Genomic DNA, 26,486 nt, shown 5'->3' with positions numbered 1-26,486 from the left:
TTGCGTTTTCCTTTTGTTGCCGTGTAGTTTTCCCCACACGCCCACGCAGCCCTCAGCGTTACAACCATTAAAGAAATGCACAGCAGAGGGGCGCTCCTCTGGACGGGGCCTGTTGCTCGTCTCGGTGGGAGGAGCGTCCAGCTGAGCGTCCGTGCGCCTTTACCTGCGAGTGAGTGTGTGTGCGCGCGCGCGCGCCTCGGTCCAGGTTAAGTAGGCTGGTTATATGAATAATACACGCGAGCGGCGCCGTTATTAGAGAGGGCGATCATGGAGCTGTGACGGACGCTGAAGTGGGCTTTTCCTTCGGAACCAACTGGGTGTTTTGCTGGGACGCCGCTCTGACCGAGGATCCGTCCGAGTCCGACGGTAAGAGAAGCGCGACGTGCGTGGACCAGTTTTCCGGAGAGGTTAGTCGGTGACAGCGCCATTTTGTGTCGGTGCCGGACCGTGTGTTCTGGGGGTTTGTTTGTTTGACGGTGGCGGACCCCGGTTGCCACGCGGGGGTGGGCGGAAGGTTCGGGTGTCTCCAGGCTGCCCACGGGCTCCTGCTGCGTCACCCGGGGGAGGGGAGGGGGGGGGGGGGGGGTTCACCTGCGGAGTGACGCCCACTTTCGGGTTCGGCACAACTCAGAGAAGTGAAACGCCGAACTTCTCGGTGCTGTTTGAGTCACCATAAAAACAAAGCGGATCCACCCAGTCCCACGGCGGCCGCAGGCAGCGCGTAACGCGCTCCCCGCTCAGCAACGCGCCTCACGACGCCTCTGGTTTCACCGACTGGCGGATCGCGCTCCGTTTGCCTGTAAAAGTGCCGTGTGCGTCATTTGCGGGACGCTCGGAGTGCCGCTCTCCTGATTGACCCGTCGGGGCCCCGGACCAAGCCAGGCTTTGGACTCCGGTGTCTGTTGAGTGTTCTGCAGGTCGCATCGAGTTACCGCTCGTCCATGTTTCATGAGCTTCATTCCTGTGTTTTATTTCTCACCTGCTCCGTGATTCCTGAAGTTGCTTCATACCACAACAATCCACAGCTGATCCTCTGTCCGAACTAGAGCCGCTGCAGGTTTGTTATTTGTTATTCAGTGTTTGTAAAATGCTGAGTATATTCATGTATGCTTATTATTAAGTTAGTATTAAGTAATTAGTCAATTATTATCTTAATGAGGCTTAATAACTGTATATAATATGTTGAATTGTGCCCAAACAACCCATGAAAGCTTTTGCTCCAGCTAATCTTTGTGTTACTCTGTGTTAAGTTGATGACGGGTGTCAGTCTCAATTTTGAGATTAGAAATTAATGTTTGATAGGAATTTGCTGCACAGAATCCAAACGTTGGGGCTGTTTTTTAGCTGAAAAGGTTCGTTTGCTCAGTCAGAACCGAGGCAGACGCGCCGTTAGTGCCGGACCCGATCGACGGTTCCGTCTCTTTCACATTCTCCACCCGTCAGAGCAAACACACACACACACACACACACACACACACACACACACACACACACACACACACACACACACACACACACTTGTCCTTTTGTCCAGTGTTTGTCCTGTTCCATAAAAACAAGCGTGTCCTTGTTCACCGACGTCTGTGTCATCGTCGTCTTCATCAGCTGCTGCGTTCATACGTTCCCGTCCTGTTTAACGGCCACTGTCCTCCCGGCTCCTCATTCACAGCTGAAGGCCCCTGAGGTGCTGAGCCAGAAATATTACGTCCGTCAGCAGGCTGATCTCCCAGCAGCTTATGCCTAATGCCGGCGCTGCAACGCGTGTCAAAGTCTAAGGTTTTGTAGGAAAGTGGTTTATTGTAGTTTTAAGTGAGGCCTTTATTCTGGACAGTTTTATAGGTTTTTTAAATAAATTTGTATAAATATGCGGGCCCTCTGCCTAGTAATCCTGTTAACATCTGTAGATCTTCGTCCGTCCTACTTCACGTATGGGCCCCCGAAACGTGAATAGGTTAAAGATGAAACCATGTGTAGATGCGCAGGTTCCAGTCGGTCCAGTGGACTTTGCTTCACACCGCTCACCGTTGCCTCTAATGAGCAGGAACCCCAGAGAAACCAGGGGCGTTTAGGCCAGCACCTGTGTGTGTGTGTGTGTGTGTGTGTGTGTGTGTGTGTGTGTGTGTGTGTGTGTGTGTGTGTGTGTGTGTGTGTGTGTGTGTGTGTGTGTGTGTGTGCGTGTGTGCGTGTGTTCACAGCCAGCTCAGCTTCGTCTCGTGCTGGGGATTATCTCCCTTCAGGCCCCCGTGGCCCGTCGCTGACCCCCGGGAGTCAGAGGCACCGTGACACATACCTGGCAAAGACCACCAGCAGCAGCTTTTCATCAAGATCCAAAGCAAAAGCGGAGCGTTGCCTTTCAGACTCCCTCTCGCTGAAGCCCAGTCACGCTGCATGTCTCCCATTCCACATGCAAGCGTGGCTTTTTATCGCCAGACGTGATGCAAACGAGCAGGAGCAGCGATAGGACAGACCCAAACACGCTCCTATCGCTGACAGAGGCCCATTGTGGCGCGGGCTCAAGCGTCCTCCTGCCGCCGGGGAACGGAGGAGTGATGTCAACAGCCCACATTGTGAACATACAATGTGGTAATTTATCCCCGAGAGGGTCCGAAAAAAAAGGCAGAGGGAAGAAGCTTGTCTGGATCTGACGTTTTAAAGGGTCATGGTCCAGATTCACTCACCTGGAGTGAGCGTCTTTATGCGCTCGCGTCGTCAGGTCGGCTTTTTTGTTTGGCTTTAACTGAGAACCTGCCATCACCATGAGCCGCTCGGTGTGACGGCACGGGAACGCGTTCAAAGTGTCAAATATTAATATTAAATAAATGATTAATCTCTCAGAGGAGGTCAGAACGCGCGTGGGAAACACACGGCTGCATCATCTGATACGCTGGCGTGGATGGGAAAAATCAATACACACACACACACACACACACACACACACACACACACACACAGGTGAAGGATGACATCACCGTTTGCAGGGAGCAGGATGTTGTCTGTCCCTGCGTGCAGTAAAAGGCTCTTCGTTATCGCTGTGGTCTGAATCCCTTTCAAGAGCTGCAGCATGTGAAGTCGCCCACACTTTGATGTTAACAATGGGGCACAAGGGCTTTTGTGTCCTCTGGCCTTTATCTGCCGTATTTAAAGCGGAGTGCGTGGAACGGGCCCTTTTGGTCCTGCGCCCTTCCAGCCGGAATCGTTCCCCGTGATGACGGAGCAGCCAGTTTCTCAAACCAGTTCGTGGCCAACACCCTGCTGGGCTTCGAGTGCATGTGAAAATCCACAGCCGTGCTGCAGTTAATTAGCACCCGTCATGGCGCCCATGATGGCACGACGTTTAAAGATCCTTAAAAGAGAATCTGTTTGTAATTTTATTGGCATGTGAGGATTTACTCTAACTTGACTCTGTGCACAGATGCTCTAATCAGCGTTGTTGGAACTGGGATTGTGTGGCCTTTCAGCCGCTTCACCTGCAGCCTTAAATATTTCAGCTGCTGCTATCGCTTTAACAGGTGTGTCTGCGTGCGGGTCACCGTGGCTGCCACCGAGCCGCAGACGACAGTACTGAGCTCAGGAGAAGTGAAAGCGTGTGTGTGTGTGTGTGTGTGGGGGGGGGTTAGGAAGCAGCAGCGTTGAGAGAAGTTTCTCCAGTTTAAATGAGATCACGCTGGTCTTTTTTGTTTAAAAGTCCCGTTGAGCACGAAACCTGATCTTTATTCTGGGCAAAGGGTGCGTCTCGCCTTTCAGCTATTTATCCAGGCCACGCCCGTGTGTGTGTGTGTGTGTGTGTGTGTGTGTGTGTGTGTGTGTGTGTGTGTGTGTGTGTGTGTGTGTGTGTGTGTGTGTGTGTGTGTGTGTGTGTGTGTGTGTGTATAAAACAATGGAATGACAGATATCCAGGTTTAAAACATCTAAGGGATGAACATCTGAAGGTCATTTATGTTTCGTTTCACACGAAGTTTGCTCATTTTGCTCATTTGGTCAGTGTACGTAACTTGTGAGCAGGGAAATGATTCTTCAATTATCATTCCAGCTGGAGAGAACTGGGACTTTGTGTCCAGTCGTATCGTCACAGTCATAGACACTGGGAATTAAGAATATATATTATGAATTATGATCAAATTGTTAGACTCTGTTATTATCTGATCCATTTTTAGTTATAGTGAAACACGTGTTCAGCTGCAATGGTCCCATAACACTGGCTGTGAGTAGACACAGTGCAGAGTGAGGCTTTAGTGATTTACTGTCGAGAACCCACAACTAAACGCAGACAGAACCCGGTCTTTGTAGAAAACAGAGCCGTTCAGCTTCAACCTCAGAAATGAGCTGAAAACGGAAAAAAACCTCACTGGAGACTTGAATTCATCCAGCGCTGCAGTGAATCGACTCGATTGTGGGGACGGTCTGATATCTGCGTCCACGGAGTTGCAGGATGGGTTTGGTCGTGAGGAAACCCGGACTTCCCGTCTCCGCGTCGTCTGCTGTGATGAGGCCGACGTGGAGCTGGGTAATTGTAAAGTACTAATTCAGGACCGTCCACTGTGACACACGCTCACAACCTATACTTTGACGTGCGCTGCTCGGCCCACTTCTGGCTTTTCTGTACCCTGGGTTATTTTGGGTGAGTAGAGCAAGGCCTTCTGGGTAACGGCGACTCTCCGTCCGTGTGACGTCACGGCAGGTACTGCAACTGAGAACAACGTGGCTCATAGCGTCCATTACCTGACCTGGATTATAGTTAAAACACATATCTGGCCTCATTGCGCTGGCATTAATGTTAAATGTTAACCTTTTTTGTTTTGAGTCATTGACCAATATTAAGCAGAAATGGTGACTCATATTTGAGGCTTGTTGTGGTGAGGGGCTGATCGCTGCTCACCTCAGGCTGATCCGGCAGCAGCCGGCAGATGAAACGTCACGCTCCCTCAAAGAGTGAAGGGTTTTCAGCTCCAGTAGCTCAGCAGCTGTACAAACACTGAGAAACAGCTGATCCCCGACGAATGAACAGCAGCAGCAGCAGCAGCGAAAGCCGAGCTGAACAACAGGTGAAGGCAGATGGGGCAATAAAACGCTGAGTCATCAAATCAAAGCTTTCTGGCAAACGTGGCTCTTCTTTGATGCTTATTTATCATACATAAATCCACTTGAACATGAATCTGCCTCTCACACACACACACACACACACACACACACACACACACATACACACACACACAGCACTGATCTGGACATGGACAGACTCCACCCAGTTCACAGCAGCTGTGCAGCATCTCATCTGGTGGAGCAGTTGTTGCTGGTGTGTGTGTGTGTGTGTGTGTGTGTGTATGTGTGCGCGCATGTGCGCGCATGTTTTCCATTTGCTCCCGTCCGTCGGCGAATTGGATGCAGGCAAATTAAACTTTGAGCCGCCTGCGTCACGTGAGCGCAGCGTCATGAGGATGAGATTTAGGAGACGAGGCTGCGCTGCTCCACAAACACAACTCTTCACTGTGCTGTCACTTCTTTCTCCTCCTCCCACACTGTTTTCCCTTTCACGCTCCCTCCCTCCTCGGAGCAGCTTACTCATGTCCAGTCATTTCCCGCCCAGCGTCTGCTCTCATGCGGACGCTCATTTCCCGCTCTTCCTCCCCCTCGCTCTTCCTCGCAGCTCGGCTTCGCTTTAGGCCGGAGACGAGCGAGGCCGAGGGACTCGTCCCGACGATGGTGCGGCGAAGGTAAGGCTCTCGCATTCCTCCCCAGGAATCCAAGCCGTCATCGCTGCTCTAACTGGAAGCAGATGGCGGCGGACGGTGCCTTGCTCTGGGGCGTGCGGTGGGCTGTGATTGGCTCGGAGGCCGGGGCTCCAGGCTTCATTTTCACCTCTCACACTGAGACTGACTACTGTGTAAAGTTTATCAGCGAACGGCTGCTCGGGTTTATTGTGCAGGGATGGTTCCACCCTCTGTGTCTGAGACTGAGATGCTGGACATTCGCTGGGTCGGTTCCCGGTGTTCTGGGTTTGCTGGTACAGAAGGACCTCCTTGTTTTCGGTTCCTGACGTGATTAATGATCAGTTCAGTGTCTGCGAGCACAGGAAGCCGTATCGTCGCTTCCTTCCTCCTTAAGCGCAGACGTTGTACCTAGAACCCAGTGAAGAATAGCAGGGAAGCATTCGTATGTTGTTGTGTGTTGTTGTATGTTGTCGGGGGAAACGTCACACACTCAGACTTTCCAGTAACGTTGTCTCCAACGGAAACTATCTATTTGAGTGGTGGAGCTGACCTGAAGGTCGTCCTATTTTTAACTAGACCCATGTTGAGTTTTGTTGTTTTAAACAAGCAGTGAGATCTCCAAATGTTCTGCGACGGTCGGGTTCCGGGTCCAGAGTCCGTCAGGCAGCTGACCGGGCCTGTTATTGTCCTCTGACATAGCTGCCGTCGAGCTGCTGTAACCGTGGGCCTCTGTCTTCTGGCTCCTCAGGTCTCCTGGGATCGTTACGGTTCCCGTGGCCAATTATCCGCCTGGAATGTCGCCGCTGCGCCGCCCGTGACATGCTGTAACCCGCGACCCGGCCCGGACGCCGCGATGGCCTCCATGGTCGCCAACGGAAGTCGAGACGCGGAGTCTCTGGTGCTGAAGGGGGTGGATCCGGAGACCTGCATGATTGTGTTCAAGAACCACTGGGCTCAGGTAAACTCCACACGCAGTCACTGTCCCCTGAAGGAATATTCATGCATCATGTCATTTTTATATTAAGGACTAAACTCCCGACCCCGAGACCAGCAAACTATACACGCTGACGCTGGCCGGACAATGAGGGACAGAATTTGTGTTTGTAGCTGTCGGCTTGTTGTCACTGAGCACACAAAGCTCCCAGGCTTCTTAATAAAGTGGATGATGTAGAAGGTTTCCATTCCACAGCTACCATTTTAGGATCGTTCGATTATACGATCCAAACGCCTTGTTTTGGATACGGCGGCAGCTCAGTCCCACCTCTGCAGCTCTTGTTTCCACGCCTGATGAAGCTAAGGCCTCTGGCCTTTGGTTTCAGGTTGGAGCCTTGTAATGTGAGCAGCGCGTCGGGTCCTGTTTGCTTCCCCTCATGCTTCGCCCGCAGCCCTCCGGGCCTCGCTGAGCTCCTGTTGCTGCCGTGTGGCCCCGTTCACGCTACGCCGAACGGGTCTTTGGATGAGGGCGATCCGGTCTGAGCCCGGTGTGTCCTGTGACCCACATGGTGACTAAGCGACGCAGGCACAGAGCTGTGAACACAGTAAACAGTCACGCTTAACATGTGCCTGCTGTGACGACGCACGCTCATAAACCTTGTTTAAGCGCCCTCCGTATGCGGAGGTCCTCGATCCTGAGCTGGGTTCTGGCAGGGCTCTTGTGTTTCCACCGGCCCAGTCCGTTATTGTCATGGCACCAGCAGCAGACACTGGCTCCATTATGGTGCCTATGGTGTCAATGCAGCAGAGGAACTGGATACACGGTGCACCGTTTCACCTCGTTCCCCCGCGCCGATGTGCTCCGTGCGGTCTGTTCAGAACCGCACATTAGTCTACTCTAAGCCTGTGGAACACACACATCACGTCATATCAATATGTCCTTTGCTGCAGGTGGTGAAGATCCTAGAAAAGCATGACCCCCTGCGCGCCGGCTCCGCCCCCCCGCCGCTCAGCATGCTCCACCTCAGCGGCGGCCACGGCGCCGGCCCCCGGTTCGGGCCGGTGCCCGGCGACGAGGCCAGCGCCGTGCAGAACTACGTGGAGCACATGCTGTTCCTGCTGATGGAGGAGCGCTGCGGCCAGGCCGGCGCCATGGGCCCCATCCTGGAGTTCGTGGTGACGGAGAACGTGATGGAGCGGCTCTTCGTGTGGAGCCTCCGCCGCGAGTTCACGGACGACATGAAGCTGGAGCAGCTGAGGATGTACGAGATGCTGGTGGGGCAGGCGCGCCAGCCGCTGCTGCACCACAAGCCCGTGCTGCGGCCGCTCATGATGCTGCTGTCCGCCTGCTCCGGGGCGGCGGCGCCGGCGCCCGTGGAGGCCGAGCTGGTGCTGCTGCTCAACCAGCTGTGCTGCGTTCTGGCCAAGGACCCGTCCATCCTGGAGCTGTTCTTCCACACCAGCGAGGACCAGGGCGCCGCCAACTTCCTGATCTTCTCGCTGCTCATCCCCTTCATCCACAGGGAGGGCACCGTGGGCCAGCAGGCCAGAGACGCCCTGCTGCTCATCATGTCCCTGTCTGCTGAGAACGAGCGAGTGGCCAAACATGTGGCCCAGAACACCTACTTCTGTCCGGTGAGTGATGAAACGGCTCTTTGTTCTGTCATTCACACACAGGCTGCAATACTGGACATTAATGCACGACTTTAGTAAAACCTTTTGCTCTTGAGATTCAAAAGATGCAAATCTGGAAATGAATTCAGACAGGAGAGAAACTAAACCACTCATTACTGCTGTAGAATGTCTTGTATAGAAGTGTCAGAAGGCGACTGAGGTTCTGACCCGGCCCGCGTGTGCCCTCAGGTGCTGGCCACGGGCCTGAGCGGCCTGTACTCGTCGCTCCCAACAAGGTTCGAGGTGCCCAGTGAGGAGTGGCACTGCCTGAGCACCGACGACCTGCTGCGGACGCCGTCGCTCGTCCAGTTCCTCAACTCGCTGGAGTTCTGCAACGCCGTCGTCCAGGTGAGCGTTGGGCCGACAGGCTCCCGTCAGAGCGCGGCTGAACGAGCGCCTTCTAAAACTGGACTGTTCCCAGGTGGCCCACGCCGACATCCGACACCAGCTGCTCGGCTACATCTACAACGGCTTCCTGGTGCCGGTCCTGGCGCCGGCTCTCCACAAGGTCAGTGCCCACGCACCCGCACCTCCTCTGGTCCCCTTTGAGCCCATGTGCTAACGCTGAGCGACTCCTCCCTGAAGCTGACCCTGGAGGAGGTGATGACCACCACGGCGTACCTGGACCTCTTCCTCCGGAGCGTCTCTGAGCCGGCGCTGCTGCAGACCTTCCTCACCTTCATCCTCGTCCACCGGCACGAGAGCGTGCACATCCTGGACACGCTGGTCAGCCGCATTAACACGCCCTTCCAGGTAGAAGAGGCGTTCACTCACTCCCCACCGGGCTTCTTAGATTCACAAACGACCCCAGAGACTCTTACTGAAACTTCTAATGTCTGGCAGATTGTTGCCATGGCAATCCCGGGTTGCAGCAGTGTGTCCTATATGTCAGGATATTAGAACATTTTGTCCAGATATGTTGCTGCTGCAGATCTGCATTATTAGCATGAATAAATGATGTGTTTTCACTCTGCTGTTTACTGTGTAAACGGCTCGGGGACGTCCTTCTGGTGTTTGCCTGCCAAATTAAAACCTATTTGCTTTCCACACATCACTTCAACAACTTAAGCACGTTCTGAGCAAACCTGCTTTTTTCCCCCTTAATCTTTTCATATTACTTTGAAGAGGAGACTTTTTCTGTGTGTGATGTGTTGAGTTTCTCCCGCTAACTGTGTTGTTTCCCGTCCTCCCTCCAGCTGGGCATCGTGTCTCTGGCGCTGTTCCGCACGCTCATCGGTTTGTACTGCGAGGATGTGATGCTGCAGCTCGTGCTAAGGTGAGCGCCTCGCACGCTGCCTCGCCCCCCGTAACCGAGCCGCTCCATCTAATTGGCTTATAAAATGATGAGCTTTTACTCGCCGCCCCCCACCACGCAGGCTTGTGTTACCATCTGCTCAGTCCCCCTCCTCCCTCCCACGACCACCCGCTGCTCTCCCCTAACAGGATCTGCTCCCATCTGCCTCTCCAGGTACCTCATCCCCTGTAATCACATCATGTTGAGTCAGAGGCGTGTGGTGAGGGAGAGGGACTGCTACTCGGTGTCAGCCGCCAGGATCCTGGCGCTGACGCCGTCCTGCTGCTCTCCGGACCGCAGCCCCCCGCCCCTCCGACAGCTGGACTCCATCCTATTTTCCAAGGGTGCGGAGGCCGGCGATAAAACCTGCTCCGCGCCTCCAAGCACAGGTAACGAGCCGAAGCGCTGGAGTTGAAGTGGAGCTGAAGTAGTAAATCTTAGGGCAACAACGCTGAATGTGAGGCAGTGAGTGAAATCAAGCCAGGCAGGAGTTCGGAGCTTTACAGTGGCCAGATGAGTGGAGATGAACTGAACCCTGGATGTTATAGAACATTGAAGCAGTTACAGGATATAGATGAGATTACCTGAACACATGGATGTACAACTGAAAGATGAACATATGAATGTGATGATGGGCATTTTATCAACTTACGAGGCCTCCTGCTGTTTTGCTGTGTTCATCACTTTACCCCCTACAGTGACGTGTCAAACCATTAGCTCTGCTCCGCAGGAGGCGCTGTGTGCCAGCTCTTATCAACACGTTGTATCTTTTGTTTCTTCTAGACAAGAAGGGGAGTTTGACGGAGGAGGGGGGCGACGGCTCAGGCAACTCCTGCACCATCGGTTCAGAAATCTACCTGGACGTCAGTTACCTCCATTACCTTTACGACGCCCGTCGCAGCATCAGCGGCTGCATTCGGGCCAGTCAGGTCTGGTCGGCGCCGTATGATGGGGAGGACCCGCCTCCTGAGAGGTATCAGCCCGGCGTGCTGGAGGACCCGGGGCCGAAGAGTCGACAGGCCCACGCGGCTCTGATGAGAGCTCCGCCGGCGCCGGCACCGCGTCCTCAGCCCTCCGCTGCTCAGCTGGAGCTGGAGTGGGACCACAGTTTCGATGCGTGCCCGGTGCAGGCTCACGAGGCTCCGCCGGAGATTAGGCCGCCGCCGCCGGCTCCCGCTGAGCCACCGAAGCACATCCAGGACATGAGAAGGAGCGCCATCATGTTTATCAAAGGCTCCTACATAGAGGAAAACGAGTTCCAGGATGACGTCATGGTGTATGATCTCGTTGCCAAGAAAGACGTCAGAGACGCTGAACACGGGAAGCTCAAACCTGACCGCTCAGAATCAGAACCTCAGACGGGCTCGACGGGCGTTCCCCTAAAGAACGGACTCAGCCCGACCTCCCCCACCTCTATGGAGGCCGCTGGTGGCCAGCACAGTCTGGACACGAAGGTCAAAGGTCAGACAGACTTTAACTCCAACCTCCAGAAAGCCGCCGCTCCCGCCGAGTCGGGCGACGACCTCTTGGCTCAGTACGAGGAGCTCATTCGCAGGTACGAAGCGGACGGGAAGGCTGTCAACGCTGACGCCGAGCCAAAGAAGGCCGTTCCCTCCCCGATGGAGGAGGAGGAGGACGGGATGGATTTCACCTGCTCGGCCGAAACCCCGGAGGCCGACAAGCTGCATTCGCCGTTTGGACACAGAACTCTGAGCTCCAGCTCCAGTAAAACCCATTCCCTGCCTTTTACAGGTGAGTGAGTCATGTGACCTTCCAGCCCCCTTGCTCACGGCGCGACTCATGGCTCGCTGTGCGCAGGTCCGTTTGTGAGCGTGCTGCTCTCGCGCCTGGAGAACATGCTGTCCAACTCGCTGCACGTCAACCTGCTGCTGACCGGCATCCTGGCCCAGCTGGCGGCCTACCCGCAGCCGCTCCTGCGCTCCTTCCTCCTCAACACCAACCTGGTCTTCCAGCCCACGGTTCGCTCCCTCTACCAGGTGACCGTCTGCCTCCATGATGTGCAGCAGCGCTTTAAGCTTTGTGATCTTTGGAGTGACTTGGGTTTGTTTGTTTTTTCTAGGTACTCGCCACCGTGAAGAACCAGATAGAAGGTCTGGCTGTCAGCAGGAGAGACTTCCCGGAGCTGATCACCGCGGCCCAGCACTGGCTGCTGGCCAGGGAGGCGACCTTCACGGCAGGGGGCGACGGTGCGTACACGTCTTCACTCTTTGTTTTTACGTCACATTCCAGCGATGTACGCTGGAGCCAGCGATGTACGCTGGAATGTGACGGGTTGCAGCTTTGCATTATGGGAAATGCAGAGAAGACGGATGAGACGAACATGTTTCTCATCACTAATATAATCTCCAGAGGGCAGCAGCTTCCTCAAAGCTAGACTCTCTCCGGAGCTTCTCCTGCTTGAGGTTGCACCCCCACCCCCCCACCCCCGTCTGGGTGCGTTCCTGTTGGGATGGTGCATATGCAGTCGTGCAGCGCTCTGTTCACCCCTGGGGTTTTCGGCCCCCCTTTCAATTAGCGAAGCCAAAAATGTTGGAAGTATGTTTGTGGAGAAATAGGTTTGATGTGGATTTAAAGGGAATTTTTAGTCAGTTGGTGGATTTTACAATTTGGAGAAAAATCATTAACAGGAATAAATTCTGTTTACTGAATCACTTCCTGTACAGTTTGAATCTAAGCATGAATAATGACTTATCGATTCTGTTTCAAACAGACAAAAACAGCGGCTCTGCCCACGAGGACACAGGGAGGCTACTGAGGAGTTCGCCACCACCCAAACCCAAGGTGCCCATCTCTCTGGACCAGACAGAGGCCTTTGCTACCGTCCTCTTCACGGAGTTCCTTAAAGAACTGGCTGGACTTGCCCAAGAGCACTCCATCCTGTCCTTCGTGCCTATGGAAGAGTCATAACGTTCCAACAGGCCTCTGTGATGACTTTATTTCATCCATTTTTTCAGGCACTGCTAGTTAGGTTCAGTGGTTTATACAAGCTTTTTTAAAAAAATAGTATTTATTTTCACTCTCCTCTGCTTTTTAATTTTATATTTAAGGTTCTGTTAAAAGTTTGGTAGCTGAGGAAAAGGTGCAAACTTTAACCTGGACAATCGTGACCTGCTCCAGCTATAAAGATAATGATCCTTAACAAGCTGCAGGTCCACCAACCAAAGACAGAGGTGACTTCAAGGAAACCAGCGTTTTGTGTGACTCAGCAATGAGCCGTTTAGGGCTCCACCCTCCACATGAATGTCTCCTACAACCAGCTCCACCCGCAGCACGACGGCAGTGTGAAATACTCAGGTGGCGACGCCTCTTTGCCAAAGGGTTGCAGCAGGACGGTGCGATTTCAGGCACCTCAGCTTAGTTCTGGTCGTGGCCTTGTGCGTTTGATAGAGACTCTCTTAGTGTTTCTGATTCACATCGGTACCTCAAGACTTTCATGTTCTGTTCTGTTGAGTTGTTGAGTTGTGTTCAGGCTACGGTGACGGTTGTTTCTAGCTTCTTGGGTTATTGGGCTCCACTCGTTTTCTAGACTCTGGCACCAAACCCGGTCGACCTTTTGCCTTCAGCGCTGCTTTTGAATGTGCACATAAATTGTAGACATGTCCCAGAGACATGCAAAGCTATGCAAATCAAGGCTAATGTGGACATTACTGAGTTCTATTTTTAGAATGGGGCGGGGTATTTAAGCTTTCTTGTGAGTCTGAGTTGCCACTGTTGTTGTACTTGTGTGTCTGAGAGTCATATTTGCGTCTGTTACAAAGAGCCACGGACTGTAACGCTTAACCAGGAAACCAAGGCCTTTAATCTTTAAAGCTGTTCAACTAAGACACTTTGTTACAAGACTTTATTAAAGCAACGTAAATATGTTTGAATTAGTGCCTAAATTGAGATTTCAGTTCACTCTGGATTTAAGTAACGTGATTGTTCTCTTTCTACTTGAAGCTGTGTAAACTACAGTTCATGCGTCATTATCTTCCTTTCAGCAAATACATTGTTTGATGAAATCATTGTTAAAGTCAAGCCGGCTGCTGAAGCAAAACAAGCACCAGCTGACATGACACTTACAATGTGGACTGAAGAATTTGAACAGCGTTGCTCTTAGTACATATGAATTTAATTCACGCTGTAAATTAATGGAACAAGAATAGTGTGTAAATTTAGTTTTTAATCAGGTTTGTGTGTTTCTGTTCTCGTTTTAGATCCATTCAGTTTCTACTTGACGCTATGCAGCAGGTGTTAATCTCCTTTTGCTAAAAAAAAACCCCATGCAATATATATTTGTATCAATCAAAGCTGTTATGTAGAAGTGCTGGTAAATGAATGTTTCAGAGCACTTTCAGCCTTTTCGCACAACCGTGTCATTCTGCACGACTGATCCTGTCCCCCCACCGGAACCGTTCCACCAGCTGTGTTGAATCTGGGTCTGTGCATCCATAGGTTCCATGGATCCATCCATCTGGCCTCAGCGCTGCCAGACATGTGGTCAGGTTCGTGTGTTGTGAAGCGGGACTTTTAATAAAGACGTTTTCTGGAGAATAAAGAGTGTCGTTTTCGTCTCTAAACCCACGTTTTGATGCTGCTGTCCCTAACAGGTTTCATTTGACAACATCAATATATTATTTCCTCTTTGCCCGAGGTGCTTTGCTGCTGTTTGTTCTGTTCTGTGTACACCGATGTTCTCATTTTCTTCCCAAACAGCTCTTTCGCGGGGAGATTTTGTTCTCGAGGAAACGCGAGCGTACGCGCTCTACTTTTACATGCAGGGACAAACCAGTGGTTCCACAGGTCAAACGTAGGAAGAGCGACGCTGCCACTGTCGCCTGCTATTGCACTCGCTGAAAACAAGGTCTCCTGAAACGAATCTTGGACATCCAGCTCTATGGAAGTGAGAGCAGGGCAACAACACGCGGGGCTGGGCAGTAAGAACAGGGTGGAGTTGGCAACATCACAACACTGCATCATGGAGAACAACGCGTTTCCCAATCTGATCTACAAACTGTAGGGGCTCAGATTTACCAAGTAAACAAACTGATCCTGGCTGAAGCATTGAAATCTGTTATTATCCCCTTTTACATAAATGCCAAGAAAGCAACGAGATGCTGAGACCAGGTAGGTAGAAAGGTTGCTCCCAGTATCTGAACTTTGCTGTTTAGATATTATTGTTAAATGGGATGATGCAGGATTTTATTTGTAACACACTGCTGTCGATAATAAGGTTCCACCGCTAGAGGGCGCTCACTGTTTTCATGTCTCACCGTTTCCTCTCTAGGAGACAGAGCCTGAGAGCATCTGTCACATCAGCGCCTTCATTTACAGCCTGTGTCCTGTCCAAATGACCATAATGGCAAACATGGCCCCGGATGTCATGAGCAAAGCTTATATTGAATTTACCACGAGTGCGTCTGATGCTTTGATGCTGATTACACCATTCTCCCATCCTGTCAAAAGCAATTTGTCTTCTGAGCATGTTGGGATGCTGCTGTTTCATCTCTGTCAGAGCATCAATAGGCCAGACCATCGTAACATTGAGGGATTATTGAGATTAATTAATCCTTTTTTCTTAATAATCCAAACATTTTATATTACAACAAACTTTAATATTTACAACCTCACATTTACAACCTCAGACCAGTAGTTTATACTGGCCTGGCCCCTCTGCTTCACGAAGTCTTCTCCTGCAAAATCTCCCTCACCACAACTGGATCAGCTCGGCCTTTAGTCTCTCTCTGAACCAGGCCCATCAGCTTGTTCAGAACCTTCTTGTTTCCATTCCTGACGGCGTCAACCTACAGGGGGGACGCAGCAAACACGCCCATGCAAAAAAATAAAATATAGTAAAATATATAATAAATATATATAATATAAAAAAAAGTCAAACACTGAGACAAACGCTGTAGAGGGGAGGAGAAAGGCGAGTCTTGCCTCATCAGGGTGTGCGTCCACCACCTTCTGGCAGATGTCATGCAGCTGTGCCATGTCGCTAACGAGCCCCAGGTCCTGCTCCTGGATGATCTGCGGGGCCGTCTTGCCTGGCGACCTCCACATCTCCTGGAACACCTGAGCGTAACGAGAAAGCGGTGAGACGCAGAGGCTAATCGGAATAAAAATAAGCATTAGGCCGGGCTGCTGCACGCTGAGTGACAGACTGACGGCAATAATTGCATGGTGAGTGCAGCTGACTGACCTGCTTGGCAACCGAAGAGGAGATGCGTCCCGTTTCCTGGAGCTCCAGCAGCTCGGCTAAGGCCAGAGGAGCAACTGGGCTGAAATCAAATAATGGGGCTAATTTAAAGACACTTTAATAGATGGACTGAAGAATTAGTGGTATAAATGGATCGACGGCAGAGGAGACAACGTGTAGGAGCGGCGGTCTGAAAGGACAAGACTCTATCAGCGTTTGTGTTTCAGCTTGTTTATTCCGCAGGCTACCAGACAAAAGGAATCAAAAAGCCCATTAGAATATATTAGGTGGAGACAGGCTTTCATTTAATGCCACAGGCGAGACAGTCGATCTCAGCTAAGTATCCTTCAAACACGCACGCATGACAAACTATCAGCCTCTAAAACACATCTCCGCTTGTCGCCAGGGGACAGACAGCTCAGCTCAAATAAATCACCAAAGGTGGCGTCATTTAAAAACAGGCATCTGCGCCGGCGATGCTGATGCTGAGCTCCATGAAACGAGACGACGCGACGATGCTGAACTAGTTCATAGTTAGTTAACTGTTAGCTGTAGATCCAGATTGAGAAGCGTGATAATGATGATGATGATGATGATGATGTGCGGCCATAAATCAGGAGTCTGAGCAGGATTCGGCTCAACGAGCAGGTGCTCAGTGTTCCTCGTCGCTGGTTCGTCTCCATAACCGGCAGCGATGGGATGAATGTTGGGCTGAAGTGCAGCTAAGGTGAATGGGAAGGAAGGTCTCAGTGCAACATGCTGCACTTTAAACCCCTTCAGGAGGAGGGAGCGGCCACTATGGGGCAAAACCAGAGACTTCTGAGAGGCCGAGATGACGATGGGGCCGAGAGCTGCTGGGGAAGTCTGCAGGAAGACTGCAGTTGTCGAGTTGTCAGCTACAGCTAGACTTTTGCCTTCAGCTCAAACCCCCGCTGTGAATTGGCGCTTTCCAAACAAACAGAATTAAAAGACGCTGCTGAACTACTAAGTTTGTAGTGGTTATGGATCAAAACAACCACTCTTGGGTCCCCCCCCCCCCACACACACACACACCTTCCACATTTTTAACATTGCATTAATAGAATCCCTGCGAGATATTTCACATTTCTGTCATCATGCTGTCGCTGTCGTGCCACGAGCCCCCCGCTGAGTCTGCGGTGGGTTCCCCTCTGAGGCAGCTGGCGTCGGTTTTGCTGATGAGGAACACGTTTGTGGATGCGCCTGGGTGAGCTGTTAATGACATGTCTGGAGTTTCACCTCTCTGCCGGTCTGACCGACACTGGCCGGAGGGGGGCAGGGGAGGATTCTGGGTGGGCTTGACAGGCCGCCAGGGGGATTTTGACCACCATCAAATAGACATGAAGTATTTGTACTATTTCTCTGAGGCTCACTTTGTTGTCTGCCTGCAGCTCTCGATGCTGCTGACCAGTCTTTGTTCTTTAACTCTCCCAACGCATCCCAACACAAATGCAACGCTGTGCATAAATAAACACCAGCGTCTGTGGTTTGCTCATAGAAACGGTTCAGATAAAGTGTTCATGTGAGCTCATTACTTGTCTCATCTTTTTGATTTTTTTGAAGATATATGACAGTTTAACTACTACTTCTACCAGATTATTAAGTGTTTTAGATGCTATGAACAGAAACCCTGTGACAAAGCCTGTGTTTTCTCATGGCCAGGCGCTAAAAGGGCACCTTCATGTTTGTGTGTGAAGGGTATTACAGCAACCTTTCTTTGCATCAAAACAGCTGAATTTCAAGGTTGTCCTTGAAGATTTACTGAATCCAGCAGGTTGGAGCCAACATGGAGAATCCGTAACGGCACCGTGGCCGACAAAGCAGCGATTTCACTAATGCAACCGAATTAAAAGGACGCTTCACTCAGACTGGACGGGGACACGGGGTTGATCACAGCAACCGATGAGGCCTGTGATTCTCTAATCAGTTCAGTAAACTTAGAACGTCAATCCGCTGATAAGCATCAGCTGCTTCATACACAGCTGATCCCACGTATGTGTGGATATGGCTGAATGCTCGTATTCATGGAACCCAGTCAGTCCTACGTTTGAAACACACATTTGTTAAGTTTGTCCGTCTCCTTCAAACAGTTAAATCAAACTTTGCAGGTAAACTGGTATCCAGTTGTCGGCTCTACTCTACACGGCACCATTACAGTAAAAAGTAACTCCTTCCTACCTGCTAAACAGCTATTAATAAATTAAGTAAAATCTATTAATCGTGTTTATTACGAGTGAAGCAAATGGAGGAACTCTTCGCTGAATCACTTTTTGGTGACAGGCTCTCAAATCACTGTCAGGTGCCATTTCATTGTGATGTGAGATCACAGCTTCTCACATGAGTTGAACCCTTAAAGCAGCTGTATGACACCTTCGAATAAAGAGAGGCCGGAGACGCTGAAGCTGCATCTGGAGTGTGAACACTCTCGGAAAGAGGAGAGATGGGAGCAAATAAAAGAGAGAGAGAGAGAGAGAGAGAGAGAGAGAGAGAGAGAGAGAGAGAGAGTGAAAGCGAGAGCGAGAGCGGTGCAGTCAGACCTGCAGCAGGCCTGTTGCAGTTCATGGTCATATTCTTAATCTCCTTGGCTGTAGAGGTGACCCAGGCGAATAGTTTGACCCGTTCCCTTGCAGGTTGCTTCCTTTATCTTTACTTTACAGTCACCAGCATTAGCAGCCACAGCAGGCACAAAGCACAAAGTTAGGTGCTGGAGCCCATGAGTAATGTTGGCAGAGAAAACCAAATCCACCTGAGCAATAAGCTTCATGTAATAAGCCTCAATACTGTCAAATCAGCATGAAGGTGTGTGTGTGTGTGTGTGTGTGTGTGTGTGTGTGTGTGTGTGTGTGTGTTTCGTACCTCTGGCCCACGCTCATGTCTCGCTCCCTGAGGCGGCCCAGCAGCTCCTTTGTCACCCACCCAATCACCTTCCTGGGCTCCTTCCTGGTTGCCTTCAACACGGCCTCAAAGTACTCCACCAGCCCGTCCTCGTTCTGCAACAAAACACCATCGAAGTGCTTTGATCCCTTGGCGCGCGCGCGCATGATCTAATTAAGATCAAATCGGCCCCGTAAAAGCACAGCCGCTCCTGGATTTGAGCTGAACCGCATCCAAGCTGCCTCCGCGCGGACCCGATCACATGCCAATCAAACGGCGTCTGCCGGCGCCTTATGAACGTACCACCAGAGTGAAGCTGTGTTCGGGCAGGATGCCGTGCGTCTGCACCAGCCTGTCTCTTTTGACACCGGGCAGCTCTGGTAGTCTGTCTCTTATCTCCTGCACCACCACCGCCTGGCACGCATCAGTGCCGGCAGGCAGCGAGGCGTTATCCTCATACACAATCAGAGGGGGCAGGTTGGGCTCTGGCATGAACCTGAAGGGAAGAAAGGTGGTTTAAAAAAAAAAAGGGAGGAGGGATGGAGGGGCAGCGATTCTCAGTACGGCTGAGGCTGGAGGGGAGGGGGCGTCTGTTGGGATACTAATAGTCCTCCAGACGATGCAGCTGTCACATTTCACTCGCTCTGCTAATCATCCGACGCCATCAGCCTTCAACCTACTTGTCTATCACATTATACAGTACCACAAACACCCACCTACACAACAAGCCCATCTTCTGATGTCAATAGAAAAAGCTGCAGGTACAGAAACTAGGATGAACATGTAGATCCAAACAGCCGGCTCACCTGTAGTCCTGAAGACCCTCCTTGTCCCTCATAGGAATAGTCTCTCTGGTGGAAAGAACACATGACAGGTGCAAGTAAGGTCATTACAGAGAGCAGTAGTCATTTAAATAACGTGTCATCATGAATTTCCCATAAATTCCTTTTTTCTATAATAGTAAACTGAATATCTTCACAGTTCTGTTTTCTATTACTACTTTTTTCTAGTATTTCCATGAATGAAAATGAAGAAATTAGGTAATGAATCTTATGTCGACCTTCAGGGACACGAGAAGGGTGAGCCTATAACAGGCCCGTCACCTACGCCGACATGCGAAGGCTCGTGGGAAAGATGATCGAGGCCTCAGCTGTGTGGGAGCCGGTTCATTCCGTGAGTAGCACATGCGGTAGTTCCCAGATAACACAGGAGGACAGCAGCAGCCAAATGGCTCCATTCATCATCATTACAGTGATGCTTGTTCCTCAGCTAAGCTCAGGACTAATGGAGCGGGCAGGGATCCCAGCAGAGGGTGTAGCAGTGGCTGACGCCTGGCATCACGGCCCTGCTCTTTCATCCTCTTACCCAGATTTGGAATCGAAGGCCCGGGTCTCATTCTGCACCTTCCCTCCTCTCTGCAGGACGTCGATCTGTCTCTGGATCTCGTAGTCTGGTGATACGAACACAAACAGGTCAACGGTAAATGCCAAACACCTGCTCATATGAAGCGCCGTTCCTCAGGTCTCTGCTCCCGCTGCCACATCTGTGTCATCTGTGACAAATGATGTTTTTCTCCCTGACTTTCAAATACCGGTCGAGCCGAGTAGATGTAATACAACCTTAATGATAAATAATTCACGCACAGCACCGCACTGTGTCAAAGCGTGGTTAAGAACCAGCGTGTAAAATGCTAAAATGTTCTGGCGGCGACTCTTTGTCAGCGTGTCAGTCAGAGAAGTTAAGCGTTGACACGGCGTCTGCGCTTTTTTTTTTGAGTAGCTGCAGGAAAGCAATTCAGCAGCACATGCTGATATCACACAGCTAATTGCTTTAGAACAGCTGTCAGTCCTAAACTTGTGCTTTACGTGACAGCGTCAGTCGTAACTAAGCTTCCTGTTGTGAAGAACTGTTTAGATTTCCCTGTAATACCTCACAAGCAGTGAGTAAGAATAGTAAAAGACATCCAATAAGAAATGGTCCAGAAAATATTATAAAACAGATTTCAAGACATTTGGTACCTATTTATAAACGCAAAGATCAGCCTGAGTGAGGACTGAAACACTTTAAATACATTTGGTGGAGAGAAAAGTCAGTAAAATCATGAAGGGGAATAAAAAACACAACAGAAGTACAAGTACTCAGTCTCTTTACATGAGGCTCTGTCAAACAACGTCTTGGCTGGAAGCAGTTGCCAGGCAACCAGTGGACTCCAAGAAGCTACTGGTCCAGCCAAGACGTACCACTGTTACATAACACCCTGAAAATTGTGGTAATTGTTGGGAATTTTAGAAATTTCCCAAAAATATTTCAAGTTGGCGTTTGGCCAATCTCGATAGCGTGTGTGTGATCCATGCAGCCATTAGGCTCTGTTAATGCCCGTCACACTCCTACACCAACCTTCTACTCGGCCTTTAGGTTTTCAACCTCTCCATCGTACCTATAGCCCTGGCCAGGTAGCGAACACTGTTGATGTTCTTCACCTCCGTCCTGACGCCCAGGGGCTCGCCCGGCTTGCGGACCGAGACGTTGGCGTCCACTCTCATCTGGCCCTCTGGGGAAGAGGAAAGCACACGGCGGAGGCGTTACGCCGGCTCGCAGCAGGGAGGAGGCAGCGCGCCGAGCCGTTTGCATACCCGACATGTTGCCCTGACAGGTGCCCAGCGCCTGCAGGATCAGCTGAAGCTCCCTGACAGCGGCAGCGGCCTCCTCTCCGCAGCTCATGTCCGGCTCCATCACCAGCTCCATTAGGCCCACGCCTGACGGAGGCCAAGACAGCTGTGTTTTACATCTCGCAGGTATCGATCCCACGGCGCGCTGTGGTGCACCTCTACAGTACCTCTACAGTACGGTCTGGTTCTATTCCAGTGTCCGAGCAGCAGGTGGCTGCTTGTTCTCCCGCGTTCTCTAATGCCGTACCTGCTCTGTTGAGGTCAATGAGGGTGTGACTGCGAGCGTCGTCGTGGAGACTCTTGCCGCTGTCCTGCTCCAGCTGGATCTGCTTGATGTGGACGTTCTTCTTAACCACCTGGTTCCTCTGTTTTCCCCCAAGGAGGCTGTAGGTCAGCGTGCCGTCTACTGCAACAGGCCGCCGTTGCTGGGTGATCTGGTATCCAGCCTGAAATCATTAGCCATTAATAAGTAATAAACAAGCAAATCAGTGACAACAGTATTTACACAGACCAATATCAACTTCCTAATTTCCGTCTTTCCGAGTGTCAGCGTGAACTAACGGTGATGCAGCACTGGGTGTCGTGGGGGCATGTGAGTTCAGGAGACACCAAATAAACACGGCGCTGCGTGATTGGCCGCGCCCTCGTTAGGACTCAGGAGCAGCGCTGCACCTTCACTCAAGGATTCGACTCGTAAAAGGACAAGAATAAATATTTCATCTGCGCGCGAATCTGCTGCACCGAGTATTCATTCCCACGGGTTACCATGGCAACCACGTCGCAGGAACTAAACATTAATCACACTTATGCTAAGGAGAGCGAGGACGTGTGGAAAAGAGATTGAGGGGTTGTTAGTTGCTGCAATCCAATCCATCACCCTCCTCCTTTTACAACATATAAAAAGTCCACTGTTGAAGCTTCTATTTCAGTTTTTGTTCATCTTGGTGGATTGAAACTTTAAATCTGTTGGATTTGTGAGTGGCGTTATCCAAAATCTCTTGTTTGTTACTTAATCTTTTTGAAAAAAAAAAAAAAAGGCTTTCGCTGGCTGAAGCACAGCTCCACCTTACTGTACCCTGGAAATGTGCATCAGTGAAGACTATTTCCCACATAACAAATCAGCCATGTCTGTTTGTCTAATGAAGGAGGGGGCAGGTTGTTAATAGGAATCTGGGAGCCAGAGTCCCATATACTGTAAACCCTGACAGTAGATTGAGCCCTAATGAGGAGAGATCCAAAGATCTTTTTACATTCACATTTACAGATGACTTGATTTCAAAGTCACCCAGCAAAGCAGAGCCAGTCATTCATCTCCCTCGTGGCTCCTGCACACTGATCACTGTTCCTCTGAACTACCCACTGAGGTCACGCAGACACCTCCAGCTCTCATTAAACATACGCCCAAGCTTCAATATCCAGGCCACATCTGTTTATCTGGACACTTAATATGTCCGACGATTTGCTTTTGCTGGTGGACCAGAGTGCAGCTGCAGAGTCATGTTATTTAAAGGTCGTTAAAAACTTTATATGGGTGCCTCGTCTGCCATTTCAGCTCAAAGAAGGAATCGGACAGTGGCATTAATCATTTAATGAGCGACTTTGGTGTTTTACAAAATGCAATCAGGGATTTCTAGTGGACCACATCAATAATGCACAACACAATTTACAAATGTATTTTTTCAAGGGCAAGATAATTTGTCCCTCGGCTCTGCTACTGGTTTGGTTTTACAAGCGTAGAGTACACTCCAACGTTAGGTCAAATGTAAAAAATAACCCATCTTTTGCATCATGAGGACCATTCTGACTTCGCTTTATCATACTATGAAGCCAGTCTACACAGCACTGGGACAGATCCTTCCTTCTGGTGGTGAGACTAATGCAAACCACATAATTACACTATATAACGAAGAGCACAGCGTGAGTTTAAAACACAAACGACTGTTTCAGGCCCAACCAGCTGGCGTCAGCCGGTTAGGAAGCCTCTCAGAGAAGTACTAAGTGTAGTCAGGTGTTATCGTCCCTGCTGTGTGTGTCAACTGTTGAGAATGAATCCAGCGGAGGTGATGAAATCTTCAGCAAACAAACAACAGAGCCCAACAATAATCCCCGTGCTTCTGGAGGGGATTTTCAAAAAACAGGGGCTTTGTGGGGAGATAATGTTTTCTTACCACGGTTATTAAAATATGCTCTGCTGCCACTATGTGATAACCAGTAAATCTCTGAAATAGTCAACAAAAAAAGAACTATGATTTAAATAGCACTGTTACAACAGACCATCGCCGTTCGCTCAACAAATGAATCAGAAACAGCAAAGAGGCAAAATCATTTAGCTCAGCTGAGGTTTATATTCAAGGTGTTGCCTTTTTGTTCGTGAGGGGCTCCTCATTTGAAATCACTTCTGGAAAGTTTTAATGAAACAACACCAAAAGAAAAGGAAATATGTCCCTCTGTCCACAATTACCCTCCTCATTATGTTGCTCAAAGCTGCGTTGGCCACACTTTGAACATTAAAAGCACAAACCTCTCCAAACCCTCTTTGGAGGGTTTCTGGATGTATTAGAGGAGGCCTCTGTAGGGCAGGTCGCTGTAGTGTTGCCGTGACATTTTGTCTTTTCCATCGAAGCCTCAAAATGTCACTCATAATAGTAGTAAAATTACCCCGGGGCTCAGAGGGGAAGTGAAAGCTTGCCATGCGAGAACTCCATTCCGGAGAGCAAAGTGGGACTCACTCGGGCGACGCTGTTAGATGCAAATATGAGTGTTAAAGAGGAGGGTTGTGGGTTTCCTCACCAGCACCTTGGCTCACCGCTCCTCAGCTCATAGAAGACGCTCCAGTACTAATCATACAAGATGTCCTTGTCATAACTATCGGATCAGCGTGCAAATACTGTGGGAGCATGTCTGTACTTCTTTATTTAAAAACTGCAATATTAGGAATTTAATGGTCCACCAATCTTACACTATCAGATAGCTCATTTTTGATTCATTATTAAGTTTCATGGTTTCTAATTTGTTTAGAATGTTCATAATTACACTCACAATTTAACACAATTGTGTGTAATAAATCACATCCAGAATTGTTGAGATGGAAACGACTGCCTGGTGTTTTAAGGCCTCTAACAATTATTCAAATTAGGGGAACACAAGAAGCTATCAGCAAAAGCGAGGAGGGGAAAATAATGTGGATATTGTAGAACAGCAGTGCCCTGAAGGTAATGAGTTGATAAGTGGAAAACACCATTGGCTATTTTCTTTATAGCTTTCAGTATCACTCGCTTGCATGTGTGTCAAATAGTACTTCTGCTACTTTAGCAAAACTTGCTACCATCATTCAAGCTCATGGGATATTTCATCAGGAGCAGGTTGACAGCAGCTCAATGTTGTTTGTCCTATTGAAACCTCAGATGTGTCACAGGTCGGAACAGAAGTAAAAACTAACTCACAGGGAGGTCAGCGTAGAAATAATGTTTCCTGTCAAAAAGTGACTTCTGGTTTATGGTGCAGTTGAGGGCGAGTCCTGTCATCACTGCTGCCTCCACACATCGTCTGTTTAGGACCTGGGAACAGGGTAATTAGCTGATGAGCTGCCAAAGGGTCAAAATTATACACAGTTACTATATTATTTTTAACTCAAATATGACTTACTGGTAATGTGCCTGGCAAGGATGCATCGAAGAACGATACCAGGGAGTTTGGAGGTGCTGAGAAGCGAACTGGTGAGCCAGAAAACAGCTTGGTGTTGGAGTTAATCTGGGCATGGATTTCCAACCCCACCACTCCAACCAGCTGCTGTGAGTCACTGAGGCAAATAAATGGAGCCTTTACTATACTGTGAGCTGACAGGAAAGAAGCTCTGTGCTACGGCAGAACAGAACACTTACTGCCGTCTGACTGAAAGGGATCCAAGAACTAAAAAATAAAAAGCTGTGACTAAAAAGCTGTTTACTTTGTGTAACAGTGAAAAGAAGCTGCAGTTGCACACGTTGGCCAACGCGATGCTGGGCTGAAACCCAACAGCACCGAACAAACTCCTTGTTTGGAGGTGATTCATCAAAATAAAAGGCAGTGATGCCACTGAGAAGCATTACAGCAAATGCAATCGGCTAAATGCTGCACATGTACATGACTGGTATTAAATGTCATTCTGCTTTTCCATATCAAAATATAAATCTGATACAGTCTGAAAAAAATCCTCTAGATGACATCATCTGGCCATGCCTACGTCTTCTAAGCATAACGATGACATCATTTGGAGGAGTAGATGATTAGACTGGTTATTAATAGGCGGAGATTGATTCAACTACCATTTGTACCCATCTACTCATACTTTACAACCAAAGGAAGCAAAATCACTGGTCAAGAAGAGCTCTGAGTAAGAACGGTTTGAATTAGTGCACACACCAAGTTGCTTTTCCACGTTAAGTACACAGGAAAATATTCATGAGACCAAGCGCATCTTCCTAAAGCAGAGGTGTCCAACCCTGGTCCTCGAGAGCCACAGTCCTGTTACTTTTCCAACTCTCCCTGTCCCAGCTAATACTGATCACTTGACCGGGCGTGTTCTGTCAATCAGCAGCTAACTGACACCCGATCAAGGTGATCAGCAGGGAGAGTTGGAAAACCGCAGGACTGTGGCTCTGAGGACCAGAGTTGGACCCCCCTGTCCCAAAGCAACCCGGCCGCTACTTATGAATAGTTACGTTTAATGCTTGCAGACATGTTTGCGAGTAGGCAAACCAGAAAGAACGCTAGACATTAGCAGCTTCGCTTACCTCTGTGCTGTTAGCGGTGACTGGCTGTGACGCCGTGCGCTTGTTGTGCTTATTCGTCTGATTACACACGAAGCTATTGGATATAACGTCGACATTTGTTTATTCATGCTTTTTATGAGCTCACTTGCTGCAACAGTGGAGGCAGCCATGTTGTCTTTTAGAGTTTATAAACAGCAACACGGGAAATGTAGTTTTATTAAGCGCAATTAATATTGACTCATACGCGACTGTGTTTCGGTTAAAACTACAAATACCAGAGTTCAACTCCTTCCGGTAGCTGTCATAAGCGCCATCACTTCCGGCCTCACAACTGGCGGGACTTCTCCACATGCTAGTCGAAGAAGT

The 26,486-nt window shown here is 49.9% G+C and overlaps 2 protein-coding genes across 4 annotated transcripts; one reads left to right on the top strand and one right to left on the bottom strand.

Moving 5' to 3' along the window:
• The first annotated feature begins 125 nt into the window (after positions 1-125).
• Positions 126-14,167, top strand: fhip1aa (FHF complex subunit HOOK interacting protein 1Aa). Of its 3 annotated transcripts, none has more exons than XM_029149945.3 (12): positions 126-366; positions 6,457-6,666; positions 7,593-8,276; positions 8,505-8,663; positions 8,737-8,823; positions 8,901-9,068; positions 9,512-9,591; positions 9,784-9,998; positions 10,393-11,361; positions 11,428-11,606; positions 11,690-11,816; positions 12,341-14,167. In XM_029149945.3, exons 2-12 carry the CDS (start codon positions 6,562-6,564, stop codon positions 12,535-12,537), a joined length of 2,970 nt encoding a protein of 989 aa, XP_029005778.1. In that variant the 5' UTR covers positions 126-366; positions 6,457-6,561; the 3' UTR covers positions 12,538-14,167. The 3 variants fall into 3 exon arrangements, with proteins under 3 accessions (XP_029005778.1, XP_029005784.1, XP_029005793.1); XM_029149951.3 differs by lacking the exon at positions 126-366 and adding an exon at positions 615-1,057; XM_029149960.3 differs by lacking the exon at positions 126-366 and adding an exon at positions 5,403-5,711.
• A 1,035-nt stretch (positions 14,168-15,202) lies between these two features.
• On the bottom strand, positions 15,203-26,364 carry gatb (glutamyl-tRNA(Gln) amidotransferase, subunit B). The gene is made up of 13 exons (XM_029156884.3): positions 26,142-26,364; positions 25,015-25,168; positions 24,813-24,926; positions 21,617-21,815; positions 21,334-21,456; positions 21,138-21,251; positions 20,066-20,150; positions 19,507-19,551; positions 19,004-19,196; positions 18,683-18,816; positions 15,812-15,890; positions 15,550-15,684; positions 15,203-15,413 (listed from the first exon to the last, which is right to left on the bottom strand). The coding sequence occupies exons 1-13, from the start codon at positions 26,288-26,290 to the stop codon at positions 15,288-15,290; spliced, it is 1,650 nt and encodes a 549-aa protein (XP_029012717.1). The 5' UTR covers positions 26,291-26,364; the 3' UTR covers positions 15,203-15,287.
• Between the last annotated feature and the right edge of the window lie 122 nt (positions 26,365-26,486).

The sequence above is a fragment of the Betta splendens genome, chromosome 1 (genome assembly GCF_900634795.4).
Source record: "Betta splendens chromosome 1, fBetSpl5.4, whole genome shotgun sequence".
Classification (NCBI taxonomy): domain Eukaryota; kingdom Metazoa; phylum Chordata; class Actinopteri; order Anabantiformes; family Osphronemidae; genus Betta; species Betta splendens.
The sequence above is the reverse complement of the archived record's forward strand: the minus strand, read 5'-3'. Positions and strand labels throughout refer to the sequence as shown.